At 41.1% G+C, this 27,092-nt stretch overlaps 1 protein-coding gene across 1 annotated transcript in view; it reads right to left on the reverse strand.

The window, feature by feature from the left end:
- The window catches only part of ENAH (ENAH actin regulator), a 99,481-nt gene extending 73,231 nt beyond the window's left edge, over positions 1-26,250 (reverse strand). The window contains 1 exon segment of the mRNA XM_055816177.1: positions 25,993-26,250. Coding sequence (XP_055672152.1) covers positions 25,993-25,997 — 5 coding nt within the window. The 5' untranslated portion in view covers positions 25,998-26,250.
- Positions 26,251-27,092: the final 842 nt, after the last annotated feature.

Below are 27,092 nucleotides of genomic sequence, written 5' to 3' on the forward strand. Positions count from 1 at the left end.
TAGCTGCTACTACTGCCATAGCAATAAGTAACAACAAATGCCTGAGCAATCAATCTTATCAATGTCCCTGAGCAACTAGGCATCAGTTCTCCTCTGTAATCCTACCGTATCTGGATAAATCCTAACACACTGCCACAACTCTGATAATTAGATCCAAACAACTGACCGCTGAAGGTTAAACAACTATTAACTCACTCTTCCTAAAAAAAGTTTGAGCATTTCAGGTTTGTGGTATTTGTTGCTGCTTCCGAAATAAGCCATTTGCTCTCCAAAGCACTGTGAACAACCTTTCATGCTAGATGCATAAATATGTATAAAGGATGAAAAGGAAACACAGAACCTCCTTTTCTGCTTTTTGTAATAGATTGGTCTGAATCTGCTGCAACAAAACAAAGAAAATGGTGTAGGAAAGTTTGCATGGATGTTCTTTGTCCCAGAAGCAGGTTACTGCTATCCCTGCTCCCCTTTTGTATATAAACTCACATTTTTAGAAATACTCGTTAATGGAAGCTTAGACAGACTTAAATTTTGCCTAGAGATCAGCAACATTTGCAGTCATCAAAACACATAGAGGAAATTTATGGTTTTAAAAGTTTTGACTTTAGCATATATAAAGATTACATTTTTAACAAACGGGATTAAAAAACCCCCGTTAGAAGGTACACAAGGTCTGTTTTCAGAATGCCTGCTCCAATTCCTGCCCTATGCACATCATTTGACTCAAAGCACAATCAGAAAGGCAACAGGTCCTCATTTTTCACATACCAATTTGTAGCTTGAATCAGTGAATACTGTCTGAGTTTACATGACCATAGCTCTAATGGAAAAAAACATATCTTTAATTTGAAGAAATAAAGAAAATTCTCTCTCCCCAAACTTTTAAGTACTTCAAATACTTTTTGATACCATAACCATAACATCACTTATTATTCTTAAGCAGTCTCCAGTCTTACAAACCATACAATTTTGGCCACAAAAACACTGCCTTACAAAGTCCCACATGCTTGATGATCTGTGGCTGTTTAAAACAACTTTCCGTAAATTCCCATACATAAACCATATACCTTAAAGACTCTGTTTCCGATGTCTCTGAAGCTCCTTCACGATCAGAAGAAGCCAAAGCATTGACTCTATCATTTCACCATATTTTGCACTGTTTTAAGTGGTGTCTACTGAAGCAGTGCATTATTGCAGAATCTGCTGAAACTCCTGACAGGGAGGTGAAGCTTTTTTTTTGTGTGTGCTAAAAGCTCCCTACAGACCCCTTCTCCAGCTGATAACCAGAGCCTGCTGTTACAGCTAAGAACACTTACAAAGGAGAATTTCAATACACCAGCGCCTTCTCTGAAGAGGCAGCCATAGCGTTAAATTAACACGTACTGTAATGATTAGTACTGTGGTCTAGGTTTAGTTTAGCTGATGTAGCCTGGATTTAATTCACCTGAAATCTCTATACTTACACTTAATAAACAATCCCATCATTTTTATTTTTATCAGAAAAAAATATTTCTTCTTGCTTAACACTTCCTGTTCAGTTTCTTTTCTCTACACTGATGTAGAATTACAACAGCCAAGAAATGCTGTTCTCTGCAAGGTGTATGGGGTGAGAGCAGCCAGAATCATGTCCACCCTTCATCAATATTCAAATTTGGTTACTGCTGTGATAAAACTCAAACCAAATGATTAAATAATAATAGCAAGTTGCTATACACAGAATTTCATTACCAATTTGTTGTCACTACAACTTTAGTATCAATTTCAATTTATTGCAGAATTTCAAGTTTTTTGTACTTTAATCTAAGTAATATTATTATATATGTCTATAAAAACAATTATCAAAAAAAAATCTACAGCCCATTCATTTATTTAAAAAAAAAAAAAGAAATCAAATCAGTCAAACTTTGAACACCTTCTCAGTCAAGAAGTTGAATTTCCTAGGGGAAAAAAAACAAACATGAAAAGAAGTTACATTGAAAACAGCAAAGTACACTCTAATTTTTGCAGCTAGCTGCCTGCAAAAATACTGCAGAGAAAGAAAATAGTTAAATACAAAGTCTGGCACCTTAACTGGATCAAAGAGATAATTCATTAAGTTCACAACAGTTCTTAAAGGAAACATAAGGCAGAATTTTTATGTATTAAAAAAGTTACCCACCTTAATATGGAGTTCTGTGCAAGCTATTTATAAAGGCACCTCATTGTGGTCAGCCTACATTCTTACTAGGTGCTACCCCTTTGTAATTCTAACATACAAGATAAATAAGGCCTTTTCTGCATCATTCACTGTTGCAAAACATCCAGAAGAACCTAGTTTGGCCTAAATTTAAATTACATAACCTCCGCTTCTTTCAACAGGAGCTTTACAAGTGTAAATAGACAACTTTTGGTCCTGACATGGAAATTTAACAGAATTTTGAATGAACTAGAACACAACTATGTCTTCTTACATACAGCTACGTTCACTCTTTACAGGCCGCAATTGTCAGACAAAAAAAAATATTGCTGAAAGTAAATATACCTTCTGTGTATACTAGACATGAACTTTTGTAAATAGCAGTTCAGATTCCCCAGGACAAATCAATTTCTTGTATGTACTTCAACATCAGACTGTTAACCTCTTCAATATCCAAAGCCCACAGAATTGCCACCTTCTGTCACTTAAGTGCTACTCCTGTTCATAACGGAGGATGTAAGAGAGAAATCAAGCCCAGAACCTTCACTAGTGTCAGATTAAGACTTAAAAAATATTAAAAAAAAACCAACAGAAATTTGTTAAAATTCCCAGAGTAACCCTAACATTGATGATAGACAAAACATGCCAACCCACAAATATAAGCCACAAGGATATCATAGCCAGCATACAACTTATGAGTAACTTGAAGCATTTCACTACGTTTTAACCATGACACTGTAAAGTAGGTGGGGGTTGGGTGTTCCAGGCAATAAATGCTTACACTGAAACCCTCAAGTGTCAAGGAAAACACTTCTATCGAAGTCACACTATATAGAGTGCTGCCACCATAACTATCTTCTGAGGTCACCACGTTTTCTCCAGCTTGGTTTTACAACTCTCATAACAAGAAGATAGACAAAAGGAATGTGGAACAGTCAATCGATACTACCACATCATAAAAATCTACTGACTTTTCTCCTGACATACAAGGGTTCTGTAAATTTAAAGTTTTAGAAAGACTTCATACCAGCATTTCTGCATTACTACTAAGCTTGCAAATATAACATTCTTCTGTGTCATACGATTTCTGTTTAATGTATTTTGTTCTAAATACAGTTACCTAGCTATAGTTAAAAAAAAATAGAGAAACAAAGAAAGAAAAACAAGCAAAGCTGTACTGACCTGTAATATGAGTAACAAATGAGGTACAGCAGGACAGTGACCTGAAGCAATAGCTGCAAGGAAGCCTTGTTCTTGCATACTGTACATCACACACAGGAGTTGTACAATTTTCAAGCTCTTCCCTCCAGCCATAAAAAATTACGCAACATGTACTGCCTCTGTGCTACATACTCAAAGAATACTTTTATAGAAATGGTTTCATAAAAATATTACAAACTGCTAGAGCAATCACTAAAGTAACCTGTCAAAAAATTGTCAAAATGTTTAGAAAGATCTCTCCTTACTAGTGCAGACCTTTCTTTGCTAAAAGGAATAAATTGGAAGGTGCTATTTGGATAGTCTGAAGTACTTCATCTGTGTATCAACTTAATCCATGCTGAGGAACAAGAACAATGCCCTCTTGGCCTTAGAGTAGCACAAGCAACATGACTGCTCCTCCTGTTCGTTTCACTTGCAAAGAAATATATTTACTATACTGTACTACATACCATAAAACAGATTGCTTAACAGAAGCAGAACTCACAATGAGAAGGAAAAGTCAAGCCAGCTGCCAAATTTAGAATTTTTATTTGACTTAACATCAATCCCTACCACCCTAAAAGTTAATAAGTTACATACAAAAACACTGAATTTCTGGACTTTGTTGCTATGGGAAGTTATGGAGGCAGGTAAAATCAGCAGGCTAAAAAAAGAGATTAGAAGATTTCAGGGATAATGGGTTCTTGGGGGGGGCGGGGGAAGGGCTCAACAGGCATGTTCCAAAACATGTAGAAACAGACAATGGATTCTAAGGTGTCAGCAGAGGGGGAGGAAAAGGGATCACTAAGTGGCTGCAGGTAGTTTTTTTCCAAGCAGCTTCTCCTACTGCTACTCTCCAGGACAGGGTACGGGACTAGATAAACCGCTGGTCTGCCCCCACAGGACACTTCTCTAATTTTTAATGCTACTCTAATACTGAAATCTCTCTAGTCCACACAAAACCTAACTCCTTCCACCAGCAGGGAATCCTAGAACTCTGAAATTTCTCTTGTTTGAACTACACATCCTGTTTTCTTTGTTTTGTTATCAAGGGAGTTAAATCTAAGATAGGAAGCAAAGTCATTTAGATTAAGAGTAATTTTCTATTGTTTTTAGTAGTCAGAAGGAAGTCCTAGTTTAAATATACAGCCACACTGCCCAAAGATCAACACTGGGGAAATCTTTGCAAGCTTTCATTTTTAAATCTGACATCAATTTTCGAGATAACAGCTTTTAAAACTATTTGCATGATTCCATAGGAGATCTGCTGCTACACTACTTTCGATATATTCTTATGTAATATTTCATAAGAAACCAATCAACCTAAACCAAGTCTTTAAAAGCCCTGTTCGCTAGTTAATCAGGCAACATCACAAAAGCATTGCTATATGCCCCTTTAATAGCACGTTATCAGATGTAACAAATATAAAAAGACACCACACTGAAGTACAATGCAGACTAAGACTGAATTTGAGACAATGAACACATCTGTGTGCTCCACAGAAAATCAAACCCAAAACCAAAAACAACTGTGAAGAGTTCAGTATCCAAATTTTATGCTGGGGGGGGGGGGGGGGGGGGGGGGGGAAGAGGGAAAAGAAAAAAAAAAGATAAATGATGGCTTCTGCAACAGGCAACAGCAAAGAAGCATGCATTATGTGGGTTAGTGACGCTATTGCACTTACAGGCTAGATGTGAACAATGTTGTCCTCATTACTATCACAAACACAGAGCTTTTAATCTCCATGGTAAGGAATTATCCAGGAAGGGCGTTTAGACTTCCAAAAGACTCTGAACAGGAAAGCTGAACACAGTGAACTTTATAGGCTTCTAGAGATATACTGCCTGTAGTCATCTTAAGAATGTAAAAGCAAAACCAGGCACATAAGTTATGCTCTCCCACATCTCAGCTCCCCACGGCTCCTGATGGGAAGTCTGCCAATATTATCACCGGTCACTACTCAAGACCAGTACAGCAGTGCAGCAGGTCTGGCTAGACAATGTCAAAAAAGAAAAACAACTCCTGCTATTGCTTCAGCTGGAGAGCTAACAATAGATGCGGTGCATTCCACGCATCAAACAGAGCTGCAAATAATCCCAGCATTTTTTGCCATGGTCACACGGAGTACACAGGCTGTCAGCAAAGTCCTCCCCAAACTGGGGAAATATCTTGGGGCTTCTGTAGCCTGCAGCCACTTTTTTAAATGGCTTTTTAAATAATTGCTGAAGATGAGCTTAAGTGAATAGATTCTAAAGTGGTCTGAGCTGACCAAGCCTTGCCTAAAACTGTAGATCAAGACATTCTAAAGCTAGGAAACAAAAGCTTCCATTTTAGACAAGAAGCCATTTTGCAAACCAGACACATAAAAAAATGTACAAAATGCAAACTAAATTTAGGATTAGTAGTTCAACTGAAGTTTGTCCAGTTAATCCCAATCACAGATAAAAAAAGAAAAAAGATCTTTGTAAGAATAAAAGAGCATTTTTAAAAATAGTTTTATGTCACATTACAAAAAAATAATGTCCAATTAACTTCAAAAATTTTAAAGACAAAAATAATGGCAAAAAAGTAGATCTACAGTTTTAGACAAAAAATAGGATTCTGCTTCTGATTTCCACAAAGCTTGCAATGAACTACAATTTTAGCAAGCACTGGGCATCACTCATCAGCTTTTACTGAAGTTTAGACAAAGCACAGATCAGATAAGCTTCATAAACAACATTTATTTTGACCAAGCATAATTAAGTTCCAACACTCCAAACTGAGCTAAGTTATTGAAGTAAAACACGGAAAACAAGGAGAATAGCTATGTGCATTAACACAAGTTGGAAAACTCCACTACAAATCAAATCCTCTTTATTAAATTTTTTGGTAGCAGCTCTACAACCTCTGGGCTACAAACCCAAGCTATAAAGATGGCCTTGTGGATGTTCTCCTGATCATCCCATCTACAGATATGTGTAACCCTACAGTAATCATCTGGAAAGCACACTTGGCAGGTTCAGCTAACAGAAAGACACCGACTGCCAAGCGAACAGAGAAAGCATTTGTTTCATTAAGAACTCCACTGGCAGAGGTTTAAAATGCAAGTATCTATTTCAGATTTTCATTTGCGCCTTTTCTGGCCCCGCTGGTGAAGACGTACAGGTGGGAGTGAAAAGCAGGCACTCATTTTTCGAAAGGAACATGATGGTACGGCTAAGAAAAACGGTCACTTAGCTTGCACTCTGGATTTTAACTTAGTATGGTAAATTAAATTCTTTCTGTACTTGCAGTCACCAGAGCTAGATAATAAGACTGGACGCTCTCCTCACTCCCATTCCCCTTCTGATCTGTTCTTCCATATTATCTGTGAAGCGTTTTAAGCCTAACATCCGACAGCGAGACAAGCAGCATGAAGTTACTCACAAACCTAAAGGTACTTTGCAGTATACAGTAGATTAAAGGAACTCCATGAAAAGACCGTAACGGCAAATAGAAGCTTGTTGCAACACAAAAGAAAAGCAAAATGAAAAGGCTTCTACGTTTCTGAGCCATTTTGCAGACAGAAGTGGTCATATTGACAATTTTTAATGACAAATCAGCTAGTTTCTAGAAGTAATACATGATTACCAGTTTAACAGCTTATCCCCTAAGTGCACCAACTAGCTACACAGAAAATTAGTATTTGATAACACTGTGTAGCAGTATTTCCAACACTGTCAGGCTGCTGTGGAACACAAATAAGCCATGTACAAAGGCAGCAAACTGTGCCTGTCTTCTCAGGTAGTATTTTTGCAAGGTGCAGAAGCCACGACTACTGCTAATTACATCTCAGCAAAATTAACTCCCATGGTACAAAACAAAACAGCTTCAGTGATTTATTTACAAGTAAAACACTTCTGCTCTAAAAACAAATTAACTTGTACTGTAGGAGAAGAACATACTGACTGTAAGTCACAAAATGCTCCCTGTCAGACTTCCTTGAAGATTTTTAAACTATGTAGATTCCTGTTACGACAATATACCTCATTCTGACGAAAACCTGTATTTCTCCTGAAAGTCATACAAAGTTCAAGCATTTTAGATTCATTACTCTGCTACAATCCACTGCAGCAAGCAACAGCCTGGGTCAAACTGAAAAGATTTTAATCAGGCACCTGCAACACACAGGTAAGGGAACAAAATCTGAAGCATACTGCAGTTGTGTAACTATAGCAAAACAAGTTTATGGTACAAAGTGGGTTATTCCTGCATAACCAACCTCCTCCCCTCTTTTAGGTTATTATCAGTAGCCCAACATCATACCCCATGAACTGTTACACCCTGCTTGGATCCCAAAGAGGGTAATCCTTCTTGAGACAATGCCTTGAACATTACCAGGCAATCGCGTACCATTTTCACTCTTTATCTTTTAGTCTTTTCTCTGCAAATACTATTAGTGATGCTAGCAACAGATTGCTCCATGCTGCTTTTTACAAAGCTCACGTTTTCAACTGCGTAAAAATCTGCAAGCTTCAACCACAACAGATGACATTTTTGTATACTTTGTGTCTGCATTTAGTATGGATTTTTTCCCCATGAGAAAACTCTTGAATGTCATAGCTACAAGTCTCAGTTTTCAGGAGACTGCAGTTGTTGGGCTTACACTGAACAGATTCCATTCCAAGCTGAGGGGAGGCTCCGCAAAATTTTCTCTGAATTTACCACCACTGTATTCTCAGCTAGTGTTCAGAACCTCAGGCCATGGAGGGATGTCAATCAGATTTGCAGAAGCCTGTGGCCCAGTGGTTATCTCTCAGAGCGGATGCGAGGTTCTGAATGGGGAAGGAAGCAAGCTGTCAAGTTTATAAAATGCTATGTATAACTTGAATCCTAACAAAACCAGCAGCACAAACTAGTAAAAACCTGCTAACAGATAACAAATACACCTTCAACATTATTTAATAACTAATCATGTCAAGCAAGTTCTATTTCCTCTAGGTCTTCTGGAGTCCTATGCCAATTACCATAGGGAATAGGCAAATGCTGTAGTACAACTTGGTTCTTGACAGAATTTACAGGGCATTTTCATAAGAAAGATATATGCAAAAATTACTCTAAGGAGAGCAAAGGAGTTTTGAAAACTGTATTCAGATAGCAGCTATCAATGCCACATTCAGAGAAAACTTATTGAGTGTGGTTTCTCAATGCCTGTGCTGCAGCAGAACCGTAAAGAGATGGACAAGTATGCTTGCTATCACCAGAGAGGACAGACCCCCAGAAGAATTCTGAATCAACACCAGAAAAGTGACTAGAGAGAAAAAAAGTTCAGGTCTACATTTAGATATATTCCAATGAAGAGATGTAAATCAGTACAGGACAGACCAGACAACAATCAGCCTTGGCTTCCAAATGATGTAGACCAAGGGGAGAGTAACAACTGAAAGAGGTCTAAAAAAAGCAAACAGCCCACAGTGAAAAATTAATGAAAGTGGTGATTTTAATCTTGAAAAGACTTAGGAGAAACCTAAGACAGCCTCATGTACACTAGAGGTAGCTTCAAGAGAATAAACTATCCTCCACTGTCCACAGATAATGAGTACAGAATCCTTAATATACAGAAAGAGCTATTTAAATCACATAGTGAAACAAAAACTCCAAGGATAAATCAGAATGGGAGTAAGTTTCCCAATAGAGGCAATACCATCTCAGATTAAAGATACATTTAACTGATGTGCCCAAACTGCAGTCTACAGAACAGAGTCTGCAAGAAAAATCTGTCTGCCCAGACTGCTTCCTGGCATCATTTTCCCCCAGAGCCTCCCAAGATACAGCCAGAGAGAATGTACAGTTATCTTGAAAACCTGTTCCTTGCTGCTCAGAGGGTACCAGAACATCTCCCTCCTTAATAACCAGGCCTGCATCTGCCATGTAGCAGAAAGACATAGAAGTAACCCATTACATCATTCGTTACAGAGCAGCTGCACCCCCGAGTATCTAAAAGGAGTCAATTACATGGACTCTCCCATATATAAGACAGGGAAACGTTACATGTCTTTTAGTTATACAGTAAAGCAGAGATCAACACAGACCAAGACAGAGCATCTTCAGGAAAAGCCACATGGTCTAAATCCACACCAAACACTAGAACAGCGAGCTAGGCATCAAGGATCTTCCTAGTCCTATCATAAAACCCAACAGATAAATATTGATGGATCTTAGTTTGGTTGAAGTTAGCAACTCTGGTTAAGCACAGTATGATCAGCAGGTAGATTCCTGGCGTTACAGCGTTCCTCTCTGGTAAGCACACACTGTTGTAATCACAGTTTCTGTCTCCTTCACATGCATGCTCTACCAGCAGGACAAGTACCGCCAGGAGTTGGTAGCACATGCTGTTAAGAATCTAGCTGTTCCAAATCTATCAGTATTTCAAATATCATGGCACATTATATTTGGCTTATTATTTCAATTTTTAAAGAACACCAGAAATTACACTGTAATATGGTTTAAAAAAATATAACCTTCAGAGTTAAAAACCAGTACAAGAGTTAAGAACAACTAATAGTTCTGGTTGCTTATTTATGAGAGGAAGGAGTGACTTATGCTTGTACAACCATTAAAAAGTCTTGGTTATATACTTACTCCTCTCACTCCTCCCACCTTTTTTCTCAAACTATCTCTGGCTTAGATGAACTGAGGGGTAAATGAACAGCCAATAGGTTTCTTCAATGTGTAGCGATGTTTTTTGCACATTAACCAAAACTTGTTCTGAATACCAAATTGAGAAGATTTTGCAGTTTAAGCGGTGTCAAAATACAGCATTTGAGAGCTTCAAACTTGAACATGCTTATTTTTAAGAAATTAGAAAAAGTTGGAAATTAAAGGAGAAACAGATGGCAAGTTTTTTCCTCCATTGGAGAGCTGAAGCACAATAACTGGTGTACCACACCTTCTGATGCTGATCATTTAATCCACGATGATCGAGGGCCCTTTGTCTTCAGTGGCCATATAATGTTCCCTGTGTTTTGAAGGATTAAGGTATATACTGAATAATTTAATGTTTTGACAGATCAGGCCCACAGTCTTAAGTTAGTCAACAAGAAAACAAGTTGGGGCATAGCTAATGAACATCCCTGACAACTCTGAACAACACCCCAGAACCAAAGGACAGAAACTCTTTGAAAAATAAAAAGCCGTCAGCTCTTGCAGAAAACACTGAGCTGAGACCATGAAATCACCTGCTCTTCAAGCAGTTCCCTACCCTTCTATTCATTAGAGACTTTCCAACCTCTGCAACACAGAAAGAACCTAAAACCAAAACCAAAAAGCAGCCTTAAAACCACAGTCAAATTCTTTCTGCAAACTAGAATCCAGCCTCTATTGTAAGGAAGGAAAAATAGCACATAATCATTCACATGCTTCAACACCCTTTTTACATAATTCTGCATATAGTGTATGCATACAGGTATTAATTAATGACCAAGAGCTGGTAGGCTAGTGTGACTAAGCACATGTACACAAAGATGTATTCATTTGTTTTCAACAGCTAAACAGCTGGACTACTTGTATCAGATCTACAGGATTTGCCCCAATTTATTTTTAACTTTGGGGAGAAAATGATACATATGAAAAGCTGCCTGTTTTGTAATAGCCCTATTTATTGCAGCAGAGCAGATGAGTTTAAAAAAATAATAAGAAGAATGAAGATAGTATGCAGTACCCATACACTGATTATTTTCATCTGGCAACCATTAACACGCAAATTGATTGTTGCTTTACTTGCTCCATCTTTTTTGCTCATTTTCCATTGCTACTCCGTTATACATTAATGTATAACAGTACAAACCCCTCAAAGTAAAAAAGTAAAGATCAGTGCAAACAAAAGGAAAAAAATACTTTAAACAGCATTTCTTCTACCAGTTCATCTTTGCTCTCTATCATTTGCCTCTCCATCCCAAAGTTACCTTGGAAAATCTCTGTGGAGATTTTCTTTAGCCCTGAATGCTGTCAGCAAAATTATAGCTGTTACCAGACTTAGAGGAAAAAGGAGAGGGTGGGCTACACGATTAACAGAAACTAAGAGATTACTCCTGCAACAATATAGTTGGATTTAGAGTTCAGTTACCTAAAAGTGGAGGGATAGTTTAGACAAATAGAACATAAAAATGAATTTATCAGTATTTTAAAGCATTTAACTTTCAGATGCTCTTTGTCCTACAACCAGAATGTTTTTAGAACATCTATTTTCTACTTTTGAGTTCCTTGAAGATTTATCCAAGTAGCCTAACAACAGACTACTTTTAACTTGCATCTCAAATTTCCCAATTCCCTATGCATATTCTAGAACTTTTCCATTCTACACATTAAAATAAGTTAATTTCATTAAAGTTACAGATAAAACCATTAGCTTCACAATTAAATTGCCTTCTCTTCCTGAGGAGGGAGGCAGAATGTGGTTTTACAAATTCCTATTGTTTCCTGTGCCAAAAGATACCATTAAAACAAGTCGTCATGGCATTGAAAGCCACAGGCAGTATTCTCATCCTCGCCAAACAGTGCTGCAACAGAAGCAAAGATTCATCTTCTCAAAAGAGAAAGCAGAAAGCCCCCAATCATCCCCATCCACGTCTTTAAATCATTTCTCTGTAACAGAGCTCAGGTCTGAGTTCACCAAATACAGAACGCCATAACTGTTTCTTAAGGTTGCATTAGGTTCTCTTTGTGTACACAGAGAAACGTTTTTCATTGGGTCTGCTTGAAAACAGGCACACAAGGCTCTGGCACTGAGCTCTGAATTAAGCAGCAGAATACAAGAAAGAAAATGGTATTACTAAAAGCTGTTTGCTCCTTTAATGATGCTTTATACATTAAAGGCATCCCCTTGGCAAAGTGAGCAAGAGAACAGTACTGAGAGATACTTCAAATCTTTTCTAACTTCATTTTGACTCTTCCTTTTGACTTCTGCTTTATTGAGAAGCCACACATTAAGTAAATTTACAGTAACATTTAAAAAAACCCAGCTATGTACAAATCAGCTTCAGAGTGACAGTTTAAAGAGATGTTAAACTGAAATATGCTATTGTCTAAGAACAGAAACAGCAACAGTATTTGACCTGCTAATTTTAGTACCTAACTTAATTTCTTAAATTTCTTAAAAAAGTACCTGCTTAATTTTAGTACCTAACTAGCATAGATTTTCTTAAGTTGCCGTTTGAAATCCACAATAAAATTCACAGGACTACTTGAATATGACTGATCATTATCCAGGATAAGCGTCATGGCACATAAGACACAATGCATGCGTTTTATTCTTAAAAGTACAGCATTAAAAATCCACAGCTTTCAAGTTTCTCTATTTCAGTTATCCATATCGCATGACAGCCTTTGAAGCAAAGATCAAACTAACATCCTTCTAGATTTCAAATAATATTTCTGCCTTCTTTTCCACTACAGAAGTCTAACTAGATTATAAAATAATGCCTTACCAAATGTTGTCATTTGTCCGTTACTTAATTACTGGTTCCAGAGCCACAGAAGGTAATTTTCCCAAACATGCCCTAAACATTTATTCCAGAATCCATCGAGAGCAAGTGCAGAGTTTGGATGCTGATACTGGTTGGTTTTAGCACTGGGGGGAACAGGGAGGTTGGGAGGGGAGGTATCAACAATAATTCAAATATCAAAGTCAATTCTAATCATTAAAAATTACCTGGGTCTTTTGGTTTAAAGATTCACATAGTGCCATCTGCATTAACTTTCTCTGCATCACATTTAAAGGTTTTTCAGAATTTTTAGCTTAAGACTTTTTTCCATACAACAAATTTATCCCTTTTGAAGTCTTAATGTGTTGCTTGGCAATACCATCCCACCTCGGGGAAGATAACCACCACCCCCTTTTTGTCTGGTTGTGTGGCACAGGTGTCCCATCCATCTGAAAACAAAGAAAGGCTCTGCAAGTACGCTGACGTCACCGCAGCTACAGCGGGCACCAGAATAGAAACCCAAATATATACTTCATACTACAGTCCTACAGGAAGTCAGAACCATACCCTCCTGTTAAAGTATAAAATGAACGTGCAGAGGGATGTGCCGGGAATACAAATTTAATATATCCTGTACCAAGTGACATTCTGTTTGTTGCATAGCAACAGGAATCTACTGCAGAAAAACAATATGGAACTTTTTTTTTTAACTTGCCAAGCTTCAATTAACCCCAGACTTCCTGAGAAACAGAACATCCACGGCATAAACATTACCCTCATCACCAAGCTAACCAAAGATGCTATTGTCCAACACTTGCCCTGTTTTACATTAAAATGATTCTGTATATTTAAGTGGTTGTAGGGTATGGTGCTGCTGAGAGAAAATTCATTGCTACAGTGCAAATGGACAGCAACATTTTAATTCGATAGAAACAGCCAAGAAAAAGTTCTTAGATGCATAAAATTCCCATTCTTAACTGTGGAAAGCTTTCATTATTTTATACAAGATTTTTGTCATACTATGTAAAAAAATAAAGCTCTAAAATTCTAGAAGAAAAGCCTATGGCTTTATTTCTAAATTGTTTTGTTATGTTTGTGTTCTGCGTGTTTGTCTGGGGGGCTGGTTTTGTTTTACAAGAAGAGTACCAACCCAAACTACTTTGAATTTAAGATCTGTTACGAATTTTGAAGCTAAACTATGTGTGGACATCTAAACTGTGTTCCTTGACATGGGAGAGACAGCCTTTTGCAAGACAGTATGAATTGCATAAAATTTCTCCCCCTTCCCCAAATGGGAAAATTATGATCACTCAGCTGGCTGGGAAATAGATACACTGATATATCGTAAGTGATATGAAAATATGCAAAACCAAACTGGGGAGAATCCTCTCAATTTTTTGTTTCTTAGTAGTTTTTAAACACACACACACACACACCCTGCTCCCAGATAAGACCACGGTACCAAAATATCTAATGACTCTGCTTTGGGGTGAGTCCACTCCTACACCCACTCCAACTGCAGACACACTTGAAGACAGGGAGCTCAGTTCACTTCAGAAGGAAAATATGCGCAATTTCAAATATACAGGATGTTGAATACTGAGATTGCCACTATATAAATCACCAAACCTGAAAGCATTCCCGAGTTACACTAACAGCTCAGTCTTCATCCTAACACCACCTACAAAACAGGCACAATTTACTCAGAAGAACAAGTTAAGGAAAAAAGTTCTGAAGGCCTTACTATATAAGCCCTAGATAACAGTAAGCATACTGTTAACAAACAAGCTCACAAACACTTCCCAACTCAAAACAGGTAAGCATTTCTCATACCAGTCACTTCTCTCCCTCTTTATTCACAACTAGTGAACCACAGAACGGCCCAGACAGAAATCATCAAGACACTTGATCGTAAGTGCAGACTGTGCATCAAATATTGGGAATCCTAACAGGTGAACACCCTCACACACAGGCAGCACACTGAGGTTAACGGCTTGTATCAGAAAGTGTTTTCTTTACATTGTTGGGGCAGGGAGATGTGCAAGAGGAGAGGTTGCTTGTTTTGCATCCATCTGCCCTAAGAAGTGGACACACACAAATCAAAGGCAAGATATTCAAAGTATTCAGAAATGGCTTAACTGTACACTCTTCTGTCCTGTGATGACTAAACGAGGACTTCAACAAGGCAAAAATAAAATCCTACTATTAAGTATTATTAAGCATTAGTCATGTCTAGAGATGTAACCCTTTCAATGCAACCCACTTTTATCTGCATCTTACAGATTTACTATACACAAGCCACACTACTGACCAATACCATGTCCCAACAAAATTATCACAGATGGGCTTCTCAAACATGGAACTGAGCATTTTTTTCCCCCCCAGTGATTCCCAGCAGTCAGATGGCTTCAAAGGAAAATACACCTTCACACTTTACACAGGAACAGTAACATTTGAAAAGTATTCTTAGAGATTTACTTTTTGACATTTTTCTCTGCAATGCAACCTCCCCTTCCTTTATGCAGACATCATCTTTGCAGAGTAATGCAAAAACAAATGGTAATTTAAATAGTATCTTATAGCTGCTTACCTGTTTTGAAGCACCTAATTCCTTATTCCTTGAAATAAGGATTATGCCAAATATTGCTACTTGGTCAGACTCCAAAAATAGGGGCTACCTATAAGAAATAAACCACACAGCAACATTTACCTTTATCTGCAACGTGCCTGTAACAATCCACACAGTACAAAATCTCCACATGGTGTCTCCAAAGAATTGAATAACTTTCTCAGGAACTCAGTACTTGAATGTCTGAATGCTTGCCCGTGTCCTGTTCCCCATCACTGCTGCAGTTGATCTAATAAAAGATACTGCCTCTCTCCTTATAAAACATTTGTCTTGTTTATATCTTTAGAGCAACACAGCCACAGCAACAATATTCATAACCTGCAAGGCAACCTCTGTTTACCTTACTGCCATCCATTTGTGGATTTAGCTACTATTAGAAACGGTGGCAATTACATGAACATAGAACTGTTCTATTAGTGAGTAAGAAATGTACAGCAAGTAAAGAATATACAGGAATACCCTCTGGTTTCAAAGCTGCCTCTATAGCATGCCAAACCGAGAAGCCCAAGATGTGCTATTCTTCCAAACTTTATGGAAAAGACTACTTGAAGATATTGCCAAAACACAAAATGAAGTCCCTGAATTTCCTTACCTCACACCTTAAGTTGTAAGGTCAGACGTAAAGTTCAGCAGTAACAATTCTGAGACTAATTCACATATGATGCAGTTAACTGAGCTAATCACTTAAGGGCTATTAGACTCATCACACTACTGTGGAAACGAGAACAGTAGTACTACCAGCATCCTTAAGATTACAGCACAAGATTTTTAGGGTGCTGAATTTTTTAATTTACTTCTTCTATGTATTTGATGCTTTGGTTGTCTTCCTCAGTCTCAAGCCAAAATTTTTGTCTGAAACCCACTACTGCATTTCCACTCGGTGGCTAAAAACCCAACAAGACTACTGAAATGCTACAAAAAAACTCATTCTCAATTACTCTCCAAAACACATAACACTGAACAAACAGCTGAATTACCAGATTCAACTTCTGTTTAAGTTTATTAGCAACAACTTCCTAAAGTGCTCTGGCTATTCATCTGCTTTTCCTTCTACTCATGATTAGACGTGGATTCCCTGCTAGCTTTCTAAGATGAACCTACCTGAAATTCAACAAGGCCAACCGCAAGGTCCTGCACGTGGGCCAGGGCAACCCCCAGTATCAATACAGGATGGGTGGAGAATGGATTGAGAGCAGCCCTCAGGAGAAGGACTTGGGGGTGCTGGTGAACAAAAAGCTCAACATGACCCAGCAATGTGCGCTCGCAGCCCAGAAAACCAACTGTACCCTGGGCCGCATCAAAAGCAGTGAGGCCAGCAGGTCAAGGGAGGCCATTCTCCCCTTCTGCTCTCTCAAGACCCCCACCCCTGCAGTGCTGTGTTCAGCTCTGGGGGCCCAAGAAGGACATGGACCTGTTGGAGCCAGTCCAGAGGAGGCACAAAGATGATGAGGGCTGGAGCACCTCTCCTGTGAAGACAGGCTGAGGGAGTTGGGGTTGTTCAGCCTGGAGAAGAGAAGGCTCCAGTGAGACCTTATATCGGCCTTCCAGGACCTAACCGGGACTTACAAGAAAGATGGGGACCAACTTTTTAGTAGGACCTGTAGCGACATGACAGAGAGGGTAGATTCAGATGAGCTGTTAGGAAGAAATCCTTCACTGTGAGGGTGGTGGGGCACTGAAACAGGTTGCCCAGAGCAGCTGTGGGTGCCCCATCCCTGGGGGTGTTCAAGGCAAGGCTGGACGGGGCTGGGAGCAACCTGGTGTAGTGGAAGGCGTCCCTGGCATGGCAGGGGGGTTGGAACTAGATGATCTTGAAGGTCCCTTCCAACCTAAACCATTCTATGATTCTATCTCCTCGGTCTTCTCTTGGTCAAAAGAACTGGGTAGGTCTTGCTCATCTTCACTCAGACAGCAGGCTCTAACTAACAGAAAAGCAGTGACTACCATAATTGTGACTACTGTCTCCATACTTATGTTTCAGATCAGATGGTTCACATCCGACTAGGAAGGGAGTCCTGTGTTGAAAAAGTGTTTATTTCATATACATACACACACAAATGGAGACACAAAGTATCACCTACTTCCTGCACCATCCTCCTCTTCTACTCCGGCAGTGATTCAACTAAATACCTCAGTGTATAACAATAATTTAAAATACAATAGTAGCTTCTTGAGTTCTGACTATATTCAGAGGCTTCTATTGAAGTAGGAATATTCTGAACTGGAAGAAAAAAGTAGTTTCCAAGTAAATTCAACATTTTTGCTAGAGTAATATGTAACTACAACTGAACTACACCCGCTCTTAAGTAATACGTTCAGTGACTAGACCTACATATACAAATGCTGAGCTTCAGCACTGATTATATTCATACCAGTGCTGTCATTTACTACTTTGATTTATTATCTCTGCCATAATTATGTTCATTTGGATTAGGTTTCATGATTTTGTCAGTCTGGCCACAACATCTATTTCAGACAATAGATAACAATGTTTATTCTCAAGTCATAAAGTCCATTTAACTTAGTCCACAGTAGCGAACCGCAGTTTTCTAAAAATGGGCTTTGTAAATGCATTCAAGAACACAGTACAAGTTTTCTAGTAAAGCTTCACTGTGTTCAATCTTAAGGAAAAAAAAATTGTTCCGTTAACTTAGACAGTACTTTTATACGAGTCAGCACTGTTTAACGGACTGAGGTTTGCCAAAAGGATCGTACACTTTCCTTAAATACCAACAAGTGTTCAAGACAGGAGAGGAAATAAAAGGTGTACACATCACTATGCACTGTTTATAAATGACTCCAAGCTTTTAAAAGAAAGCAAAAAAGGGAAAAGATTTATAGAACAGGAAAACATACAGAGAAAACAAGTTTTCAAATTAAGTAGCAGTGTACATTGTTCACTGTAATGCATTACTGGCATTAACATCTACAGTAGCTAGAAAAGAAAACTTCTTGCTACCCTAGAGTTGGAAGCTTGGTACCTGAAAACCACTTACATTTAACAAAAGCTATTTCAAGAGCTAGCAATTTTAAGCAGCAACACTACCAGGTCCAAGGCCCAGATTTACTCAGAGCATATGCTTAAGTCAGATTTGCAAAGCCAACCAGAAAGCTGAATGGAACCTAAAAATACCAACCACCTCTTTCCACCAATGCCAGTAAAAATACCACTAATACAGCAGTATTGAAAGTTTTGTTGGAAATACATGAACTGCAACAGAATCTGAATCATCTTCCCATTTAGTATTTGCATTTTCAATCCCATACAATAAGAAAAAAAATGCAACTTCGGTGGAAGATATTTCTAGCAGATATGACCATGGATGAAGACATATACTGGTCTACACAACTGAAATATAAAAGCTTTTACCAGTAGCTAGAGGAGACCACAGTAATACACTCCCTTAATTGCATGCACTTCACTGCTTCAGTTAAAAACCTGGTACCACAGTACAGAAACCTGCAATACAGTGCCAGCAGTCCATCGCCTAAAAAAACCATTTTAAGTGTTTAACTATATTTTTGGAAATTGCTTTAAGGAGAATGACACATACATAGAAATTGATTTCCTCTTGAAAGAAAATCAAAGTATCTCTCTAGTTGCTATAAAACTGCAACTAAGGCACAATAGAGGCTTTAGCTATACCAATGATTAATCCTGTTCCATTACTGTTCTACTGAATTCCAAATTTTAAAACTTTTTCTCTTTTAAACACAACCACCTTACCTCACCTTCCTTATGGAATCTGCAAAAAGTATAGACTGCTTTGTAATCTGATTCAGGAAACAGAAAAGAAGTTTCAGATTTGTGAAAAATAACAAAAGAATAAGAGAACATTTGATACAAAATCCTTCCAATCTTGTTTGTGCTGTGAACTAGGAGTTTAGACAGTTATTTCTGGCAGCACACCAGTCCAGCAAAGTAGCATTTTTGTATCACCCTCTGGAGTGCAATCAGTTTCCACTTCTCTCCCTCATACTTCACTGGGTGTCAGCACCTTTCTTTACCATAATTTAAAAAACAGAAAAGAAAAAAAAAAGAACAGAACCCATAACACCAACCTATACACTTAGCAAAGAAGCATACTAGTTTTGGACTAAACTGAAACAGGTTTTACTATTCTTCTTTTATAGAAGCCAGCTTCACCAGGAGAATTTTCAATACGTGAAAAACTAAGAACAGGTATTTTTTTGCCTGACTATTGATCATGTTTTCTTTTAACAACCTCTACTCACAGAGAGCAAGAGAATCTTACTTGAACTCCTCACATTAACTTGTGCATTGATTCCTGGAACATGTGCTTGCTACTAGCAGTTCAACTGGAAAGACTAATCCAAAGTAGATCAACAATTCATCTCGCGTCACATTGAACAGCTCCGTTTCCTCCACCCGGCTGTCACCGGCATTTGGGCAGTAAACCCAGAAAAATGTCACATCATCTCCCAAGAAGCAATTCCATCAGCTGCCCGTAAGTGTCTACAGAACCGTAATATTAGGAACGGCACATGCATAACACTGTCAAAAGGTGGCAAGCATGATTTTCACATTCTTTTTTGGAACTTTTTAAACATCAGTCATGAAACAGCTATGGTAAAGGAGACTTGTAATAACCAACAGGAGAGAGGCATATGAATTATTACAACAATTAATTGGGAGTATCTGAAATAAAACTCAATGTTTTCCTCTAAAACCTGCATTGTTAGGGAACATTTCAAAATGAGGCAAAATTACTTCAGACTCAGCTACTTAGACATATGTTTTTATTTCTTAAGTTAGAAAATTTGAAAGTTAAAATAAGGTAGTGCAGCCATTTCTGAAAGGGAAAAAAATAGATTCTGTATGTTCTTCAACAAGCCTTGCTCTTTTCCAGGTTTGTGACAGTACATGGGACGTTAGGGCAGGGGAGGGACAGGAGGGACACAACACTGGCTCTTCATCTGGCAGGTTTAAATACTGACAGATACAAAAGTGGCTTTGCTCTCTCGTATTAATCCCAAGAGAGATGTCAACAGCCCAAGAACACGAGGTAGTTTTACAGAATTCACAAGGACTGGCAGGGAAGGCAGGGGTGGGGTGAGGCAGTGAGGCAGGCACCATGAAAAATTAAAATACATTGAAGCTGTTCAACAAGGCTTGCATGACTTCTGTCTCTGCTAGATTTACGTTTAGCTACTATTAAAAGTCAAATTTCTGTATTTCTTTTTAATCAAACATAAAAAGCACATATCTTCTGCTTTCCCTCAACACCACAGCACTCTTAAAACCCAAACATGTCTGGATGTTTAGAGAGCTGGCACATGTATTTCTACACTGCTGAGTGGAAGCAGGCATGAACTGTCAAGAGCAATTCTAGATGAAAGGTCAAAGTAAAGGCGGCAATAATATCTGTTTCACAAAATACATTCACTCTCTAGTAATGAAAGCAAATGACTATCCAGTGGTTCAATAACCTACTTCTATAACAGTTCTGCATGAAATGCAGAAACTGGCATGGCAAGCAGTCCTTGTTACACAGTATTTCCAATCACATGCCTGAGGCAGCGCAGAAATACCTCACTTCGGGCATAAGCGTGCTAGCAAAGCATCCGCCAAAACAGGTGCTGGAAGAATAACTCCTCTCCTTTTTATGGAAGTGTAGAAAAAAAGGCTTTTATGCTACCGTGGTCTGAAGTAGGACACTAACTCGGTCTTATTTTCTGACCTCCAACAACAAACAACACAAAGCCCTGAATCAGAGTCAAGAAAAAACTTGTACATACCCTTCCAGAGAGCATTCCTGAATTATACACACTCCCAGACTGTTTCTAATTTTTAGAGGCTGACAACATAATTGCTAAGATGGTCATAAATAGCTTTTTCTTAAAAAAAAAAAAAAAAATAAAATATTCTGATTCTTGCATCCTCCATTCACACAGTAATATTTTAAAGACTTACACTTTTACTATTGAAATAATTCACTGAACTATCCAGAGACCTTGAGGGCAAAACAGTTGTCAGATTCCATGTCAGGTGGGCAGAAACAACCTGTCCTAAAACTACTTGCAACTGTCACAAATAAAGTGCTAGCTAAAGACTGTACTTCTATCAGACAGATGACTCAGTCCATCTGTTAGTTTACTTAAGAACAAGGAAAGTAACCTAAATTCTTGTATCCACCTGAAAAAGAAGAAAAAACAACCCTGCCTACACCACCAATTTTAATGAACAATTTTAGGAACTGTATCGGTTGCAGTTATGCGTATCCAGTCTAATTTAACTGCATGCCTGCACTTCCAACATTTTGTCAAATATTTCTCAACTAAATTAAGCTTTCTGCTTCAAATATGCTTTTCATGCAAGTATTGAAACTAAAGTAAAGGCGCAATTCCAAAGTGCTACCCTACATATTGATGTACACAAGTTAATGCCACCATTGTAACTAATGGCTTTGCTACTCTGGTATTTTACTACCTTAAATAACTGCAGTTATTGCAGTAGACTGAACTATACTACTGTCATTAATAATACAATGCTCTTGTATACCCGCTTTTCTGGAAACCCTAGGAAACGTGTGTGGGTTCCTTCAAGAATTCCTAGTCCTAATGAAGGTACACGTTTTGCTACTTCTGCCATGGGCTTTCACTCATGTATTGAAGACATTAAAAATCATCGAGTATGGTATCGGATTTCTCAGCACAATGTTTAAAATATAATGAAGGCTTACTAACTCAGGCACAAAATACATTGACTTTTAGATGGTAACATGAATTACATTCTAAAGCAACACACTTGAGCAGAAAAGCCGCTGAATGTAAGTACGCACAAATTTTAATATGGTTTAGAGACCACCAATTCAGCTATCTTTCCACCTTGAAAACACACATAAGGATATGACACGATTTTCTAAAAAGGCAAAATCTGTAATAATTTAGCTGCTTGCTATATCTAAATAGAGAGTGAACATTCACAAATATGATATGCATATGTGTGAATTGTAGCACAACTGTGTACATCATAAACACAAATGAACATACCGGACTCTGGAAATACTAGAATTTAAAAGTCAGAAAAATACTGTTTCTTTCCTGGTTTCTGCAACTTGAGTAATGAAACCAGACTAAGCGGTCTGCTTTCTGACTAGCACACTAATGAAAAACAATTCTTTCCCACACAAAGAAATGGATGTAGTAATCCCAAGAGAAGGCTGTACAGTTTGATTAAAAAAAAAAGTCAGTATCTTGGAAAGCTCATTTATTTTTATTGGAGTTAGCATACAAAATGAGCTAGATACCAAAAAAAATAAAAATCTAAGATAATTCAGTTAACCTTCACTGTGGAGTCCCAGCTCCAGCAGTAGTTATGTTTATCAGCTTCCGCAATAGAGATTTCAACATATGCTTCAATAAAAGTCTGTTCACACGTGTTCTTGTACAAATATGATGAGGTTACGCTATTACTAGAACTGGAGCACCAAACTGTGTTGTTACCTAGATCTTAGCTACCTTCTCCCCACCACCATATTCAAGTCAGCTAGTAAATGGAAACCTCTCTGAATATGACTACTCCTGGATACCTATTATGAAGTAAGTGCATTCAGGAAACTGTATTAAGAGTAATACTTAGCTAACCACAACACAGTAAGAGCAACAGGTGTTCAGGGGAATCAACTGTTTACCTACAGTGGGGGGAGATACACACACAAGCCCTATTCAAGCTGGCTCCTGAACCAAGTAACTTCATACTTAGGGTTAGACCATTTAAGTGGGATATTTAATATTCAAAGTCTACCAGGAACCTAAAACCCCTAACAGATGCTACTCAAATAGCATATAATTTTAATTCAAATACAAAACGGACTTCTGCAAGAATTAATTATTGTGTACTGCTGATGTTTGTGTCTTACTGAACTGCTGATTCTTTTAGAATAAGAAGATGCTCTTTACAATGTTTAGTTTTATTTGACATAAGGAAAACCAGTTTGCTCTTCAATAACTGACCAGCTAATCATCCAGACAAGATGAGACATCTTAATATGGAATCATCAGAATTAGTTCAGGCTCATGACAGCTGAAGAATAGACTCTCACACATGTATGTGCCAAATGACAGAACAGAAACTGAGGGCTCCCCCCCCCCCAGCTCATCTCAAAATTACTTCTATTTATTTATTTTTCTATTCTTTGGAGCACCAACTGCATACTTAACCTGCAGAGCAGCAATGGCAGAATGCAGTTTATGCATTCCAAGAGACCATCAACATCATATCTAAGGTATGGTTTTAGTATTAACTGCTAAGATTTACCACCACTTGCAAACAGCGGAACTATATATGAAACGCTGATCACTTGTCCCATCCACCTTGTCACTCCTCCCCCATCACAACTTGTCTTGACCAGCAAATACACAATAAAAGACACTGCCTAAACAACATACAGCGTGAAGATATTGTTTAAACATGTTTCAGGAATATACCATCAATAGTAGTCTAAACAAGTCCAAAGAGCAAGCATGCAGTGAAAGCTTGCCATTGTACTGGAGTCAGACCAATTAAATAAAACTGAGTCAACTTAAGTGCCTCTATAGAGAGAAAATACTTCTTTAACCACATCATTTTCTTAGACTGTGTAGTTTAATTGGTCCACTTTGCTTGTTTTTTCAAAAGGCTTGGAACCAAGCGTTCTCAAAAGTCAGACTTCTCTGAAATACCCAATGACCATTCACAGAGCGACCATCCAACTTGCAACTACATTTCCCTCTTACTAGCTTAAGGCTCTGCACTCATAAGCAGGTAAGAAGTTTCAGACCTATAACTCAGTCATCTGCCTGTATTTACTAACTGCTTCAAGTCAACTATTCAAACATCTAAATAAGCAACCTAAGGGTAGGTTCAACCTAGGCACTTTCCTGTTATGCTGGTTAAGAGAAATATTTGTGCTCCCTCCAAGCTGGCAAAAGTCCTAGCACGCATACAGTTACATCAGTGAAAGAGCAGTTTTGCTGTATAGCTTACTTCACTCAGCATCACCCACACAATCAAAGTACTTTTTGCTAGTAAGAAAACCAAATTTCTACCGGGCTTCTCCAAATATTTATGCCAGCTCTTGCTAGATTAACAGCAGTCATTGTGCTGAAGACTGTCAAGATAATTAAAAAAACAAAACCAAACAAAAAACACACAACAAAATCACCTCTGTTTAAAGGTTCTGGATACAAAGTGTAAGTTTTCTAAGTTGTAACTTTTTATTTGCAGGGTATCTGAATTCTACATGAGCAACACGAATATGTGAAAATAAATTATCACAAGACAAAGGAAACCTTAAAATAACGTCGGACATGAATACCCACAGTTAACAAAGAAAACTAGAGGGAAATACAGGAACACAATTCTAAGCAAAACAGCAGGAAGACTGTTCCCATGCTTCCCGCTGCAAGGCTACCCTTTGCACTGAAGGCACACACACGTCAGGCGGGGGGAACCCTTAAAGTTAAAAAAAAAAATAACGTAATTACGATTTTCCTGTAATTTACAGCAAATTCTAAGGGCTCATTAGTTTTATGCGGGAGAGGAATTTGCTGATGTTCACCATACACACCTTGCCGACCCATGCTCCAGAAGGACCTCACTCACGACTTACGGTCATCTTTAAGACAAAGAAGGTTCAAATCCAACTGCAAGGCAGAGTATCTTCCGCGGCGGGGGGGCGGAGGGAGTAGCTGGGCTCCCCCGGGGTTTAGCCGAGGGACAGGCCTACAGGGAGCACTACGTCCCCCAGAGCCCGAGCAGCGCCCGGGCCACCGAGCCGCGTTTCCCACCGGGTCCTGCAGCAATCCAGCAAGGAGATTATGGAAACGGAACAGGCGCTAAACGGAGCTGGGGGGGGGGGGGGGGGGGGGGGGGCAGGGGGGACGGGCCAGTGAGGCAGAAAATCGCCTTCAAATGAATGAGGCGGCGGGCGCGGGAGTCCCCGGCAGGCGGGCAGGGGGGCACCCCCCGGCCCCGGTCCCCCGCCGCGTCCACCTCAGTGTTTACATCCGACACCTCCGAACGCGACACTTCCCCGGCTGCCGAGAGGGGGATCCCCCCCCGCCCGCCCCCGGCGCCTCGTTATTGATTACACAGGGAAAAGCCCAGCTGCTGCTGCAATGCAACACGCGCCTTAACGGGAAAGGGAAGGAGGAAAAAAAAAAAAAAATACACCACACCAACACCGGGAGAGAAAGAAAGGAGACCGGCGACCCGCGCTCCCGCCGGCCGGCGCGCACCGCAGCGGCCAGTCCGGGGGAGGCGCCGAAGCGGGGCCGCCCCCCCCGGCCCGGGCCCCGCTGCCGCCCCCCGAGCGCAACTTCGCCGCCGCGGGGGACGGGGACGGCGGGGCCGCCCCTCCCCCACCCGCCACTAACAATGGGCCCCTCCCCCACCGCGGGGCTCCCCTCAGTCCGGCCCCCTCCCCCTCCGCCGGCCGAGCGCGCCCACCCCCCCGCTCACGGCTGTGGACCGTTAGAGGCGGGAGACACGGAGCAGCCCCCCCCAGCGCCAGCCCGCCCGCTCCCGGGGCCGGCCCCTCACCTCATGGTGCTGCCGGGGGTCGGCGAGCCGCTCCCGCTTCCTCGGTCGCTCCGCTGTTTCCCCCGCCCCGCTCGGCTCCTCGCCGCTCCGCAGGGGCCGGCGCGTCAACGGACAGCGAGAGCCCCGGCCGCCAGCGCCTCCCCGCCCGTCTCCGCCGCTCCCTCCGCCGCCGGGCCGGGCCAGACCACCGCGGGGAGCCGGGGGGTGGGAGGGGACGAGAGAGGTGGGGGAGAAAGGGGCGGGGAGGAGCGAACCAACGCGCGGGAAGGGCGGGGGGGGGGGGGAGGAGGAGGAGGAGGAGAATGGGCGGGCGGGGGGGAGCGCGGGGGCGGCCGGAGACACCGGCGGGGCTGAGGGAGCGGCGGCGGGCGGGGGGCGCGGCGGCGGCGCGCAGGGGAGGCGGCGGGGGGGCGGGAGGAAGGGGCGGCCCGCGGAAGCCGCGCCCACCGCCGCGCTGCCGCCCGTGCGACTGAATGGGGCTCGGCGGGCCCGCGTGGGGGCGGGCGGGGGGCCGGGCCGTCCGCAGGTGAGGCGGCGGGAGAGGCTCCTCAGCTCGCCCTGAGAGGAAGCGGCCGCCCCGGCAGCTCCTGCCCTGGCGGCCCCGGGCCATTGTCCTGCGGGGCCGGGGCGGGGGGCAGGCGGGGCACGGCACGGCACCGCGGGAAGAACCTGCTCCCGGGCCCGCCCCTCGGGAAGACGGAACCGGGTCCGCCTCGGGTGCGCCCAGCCGGGAGTGCCAGCAGCGGGGCCCGCACCGTGACCCGGGGGAGGCGGCGGGCGGGGAAGCTGCGTCCCGGCCGGCGGAGCCGGGCGCCTCTAGGGGCTTGGGGCTCGCCGAGGCCGGCCGTGAGGGGCTGCACCAGCAGAGCCCCGGCCCGGCCCCGCAGCCCCCCGGCACGGCCTCCGCCGGCCCGAGTGCCCGGCTCTGGGCAGCCGCCCCGCCGCAGCCTGTGCGGGGGGAGCAGACGCGCCCCCTGCACCGCCCTGTGTCCGCAGGTGAACGGCTGCGGGTCTGCGTGGGGCCTCCGCTCCCCGCCGCCCCGCGGAGCCCGGGGCCTGAGGCGTGCTTTCGGGGGTGCAGGGGTCTCACTTCAGCTTTG

This window comes from Falco peregrinus, chromosome 11 (genome assembly GCF_023634155.1).
Source record: "Falco peregrinus isolate bFalPer1 chromosome 11, bFalPer1.pri, whole genome shotgun sequence".
NCBI lineage: Eukaryota > Metazoa > Chordata > Aves > Falconiformes > Falconidae > Falco > Falco peregrinus.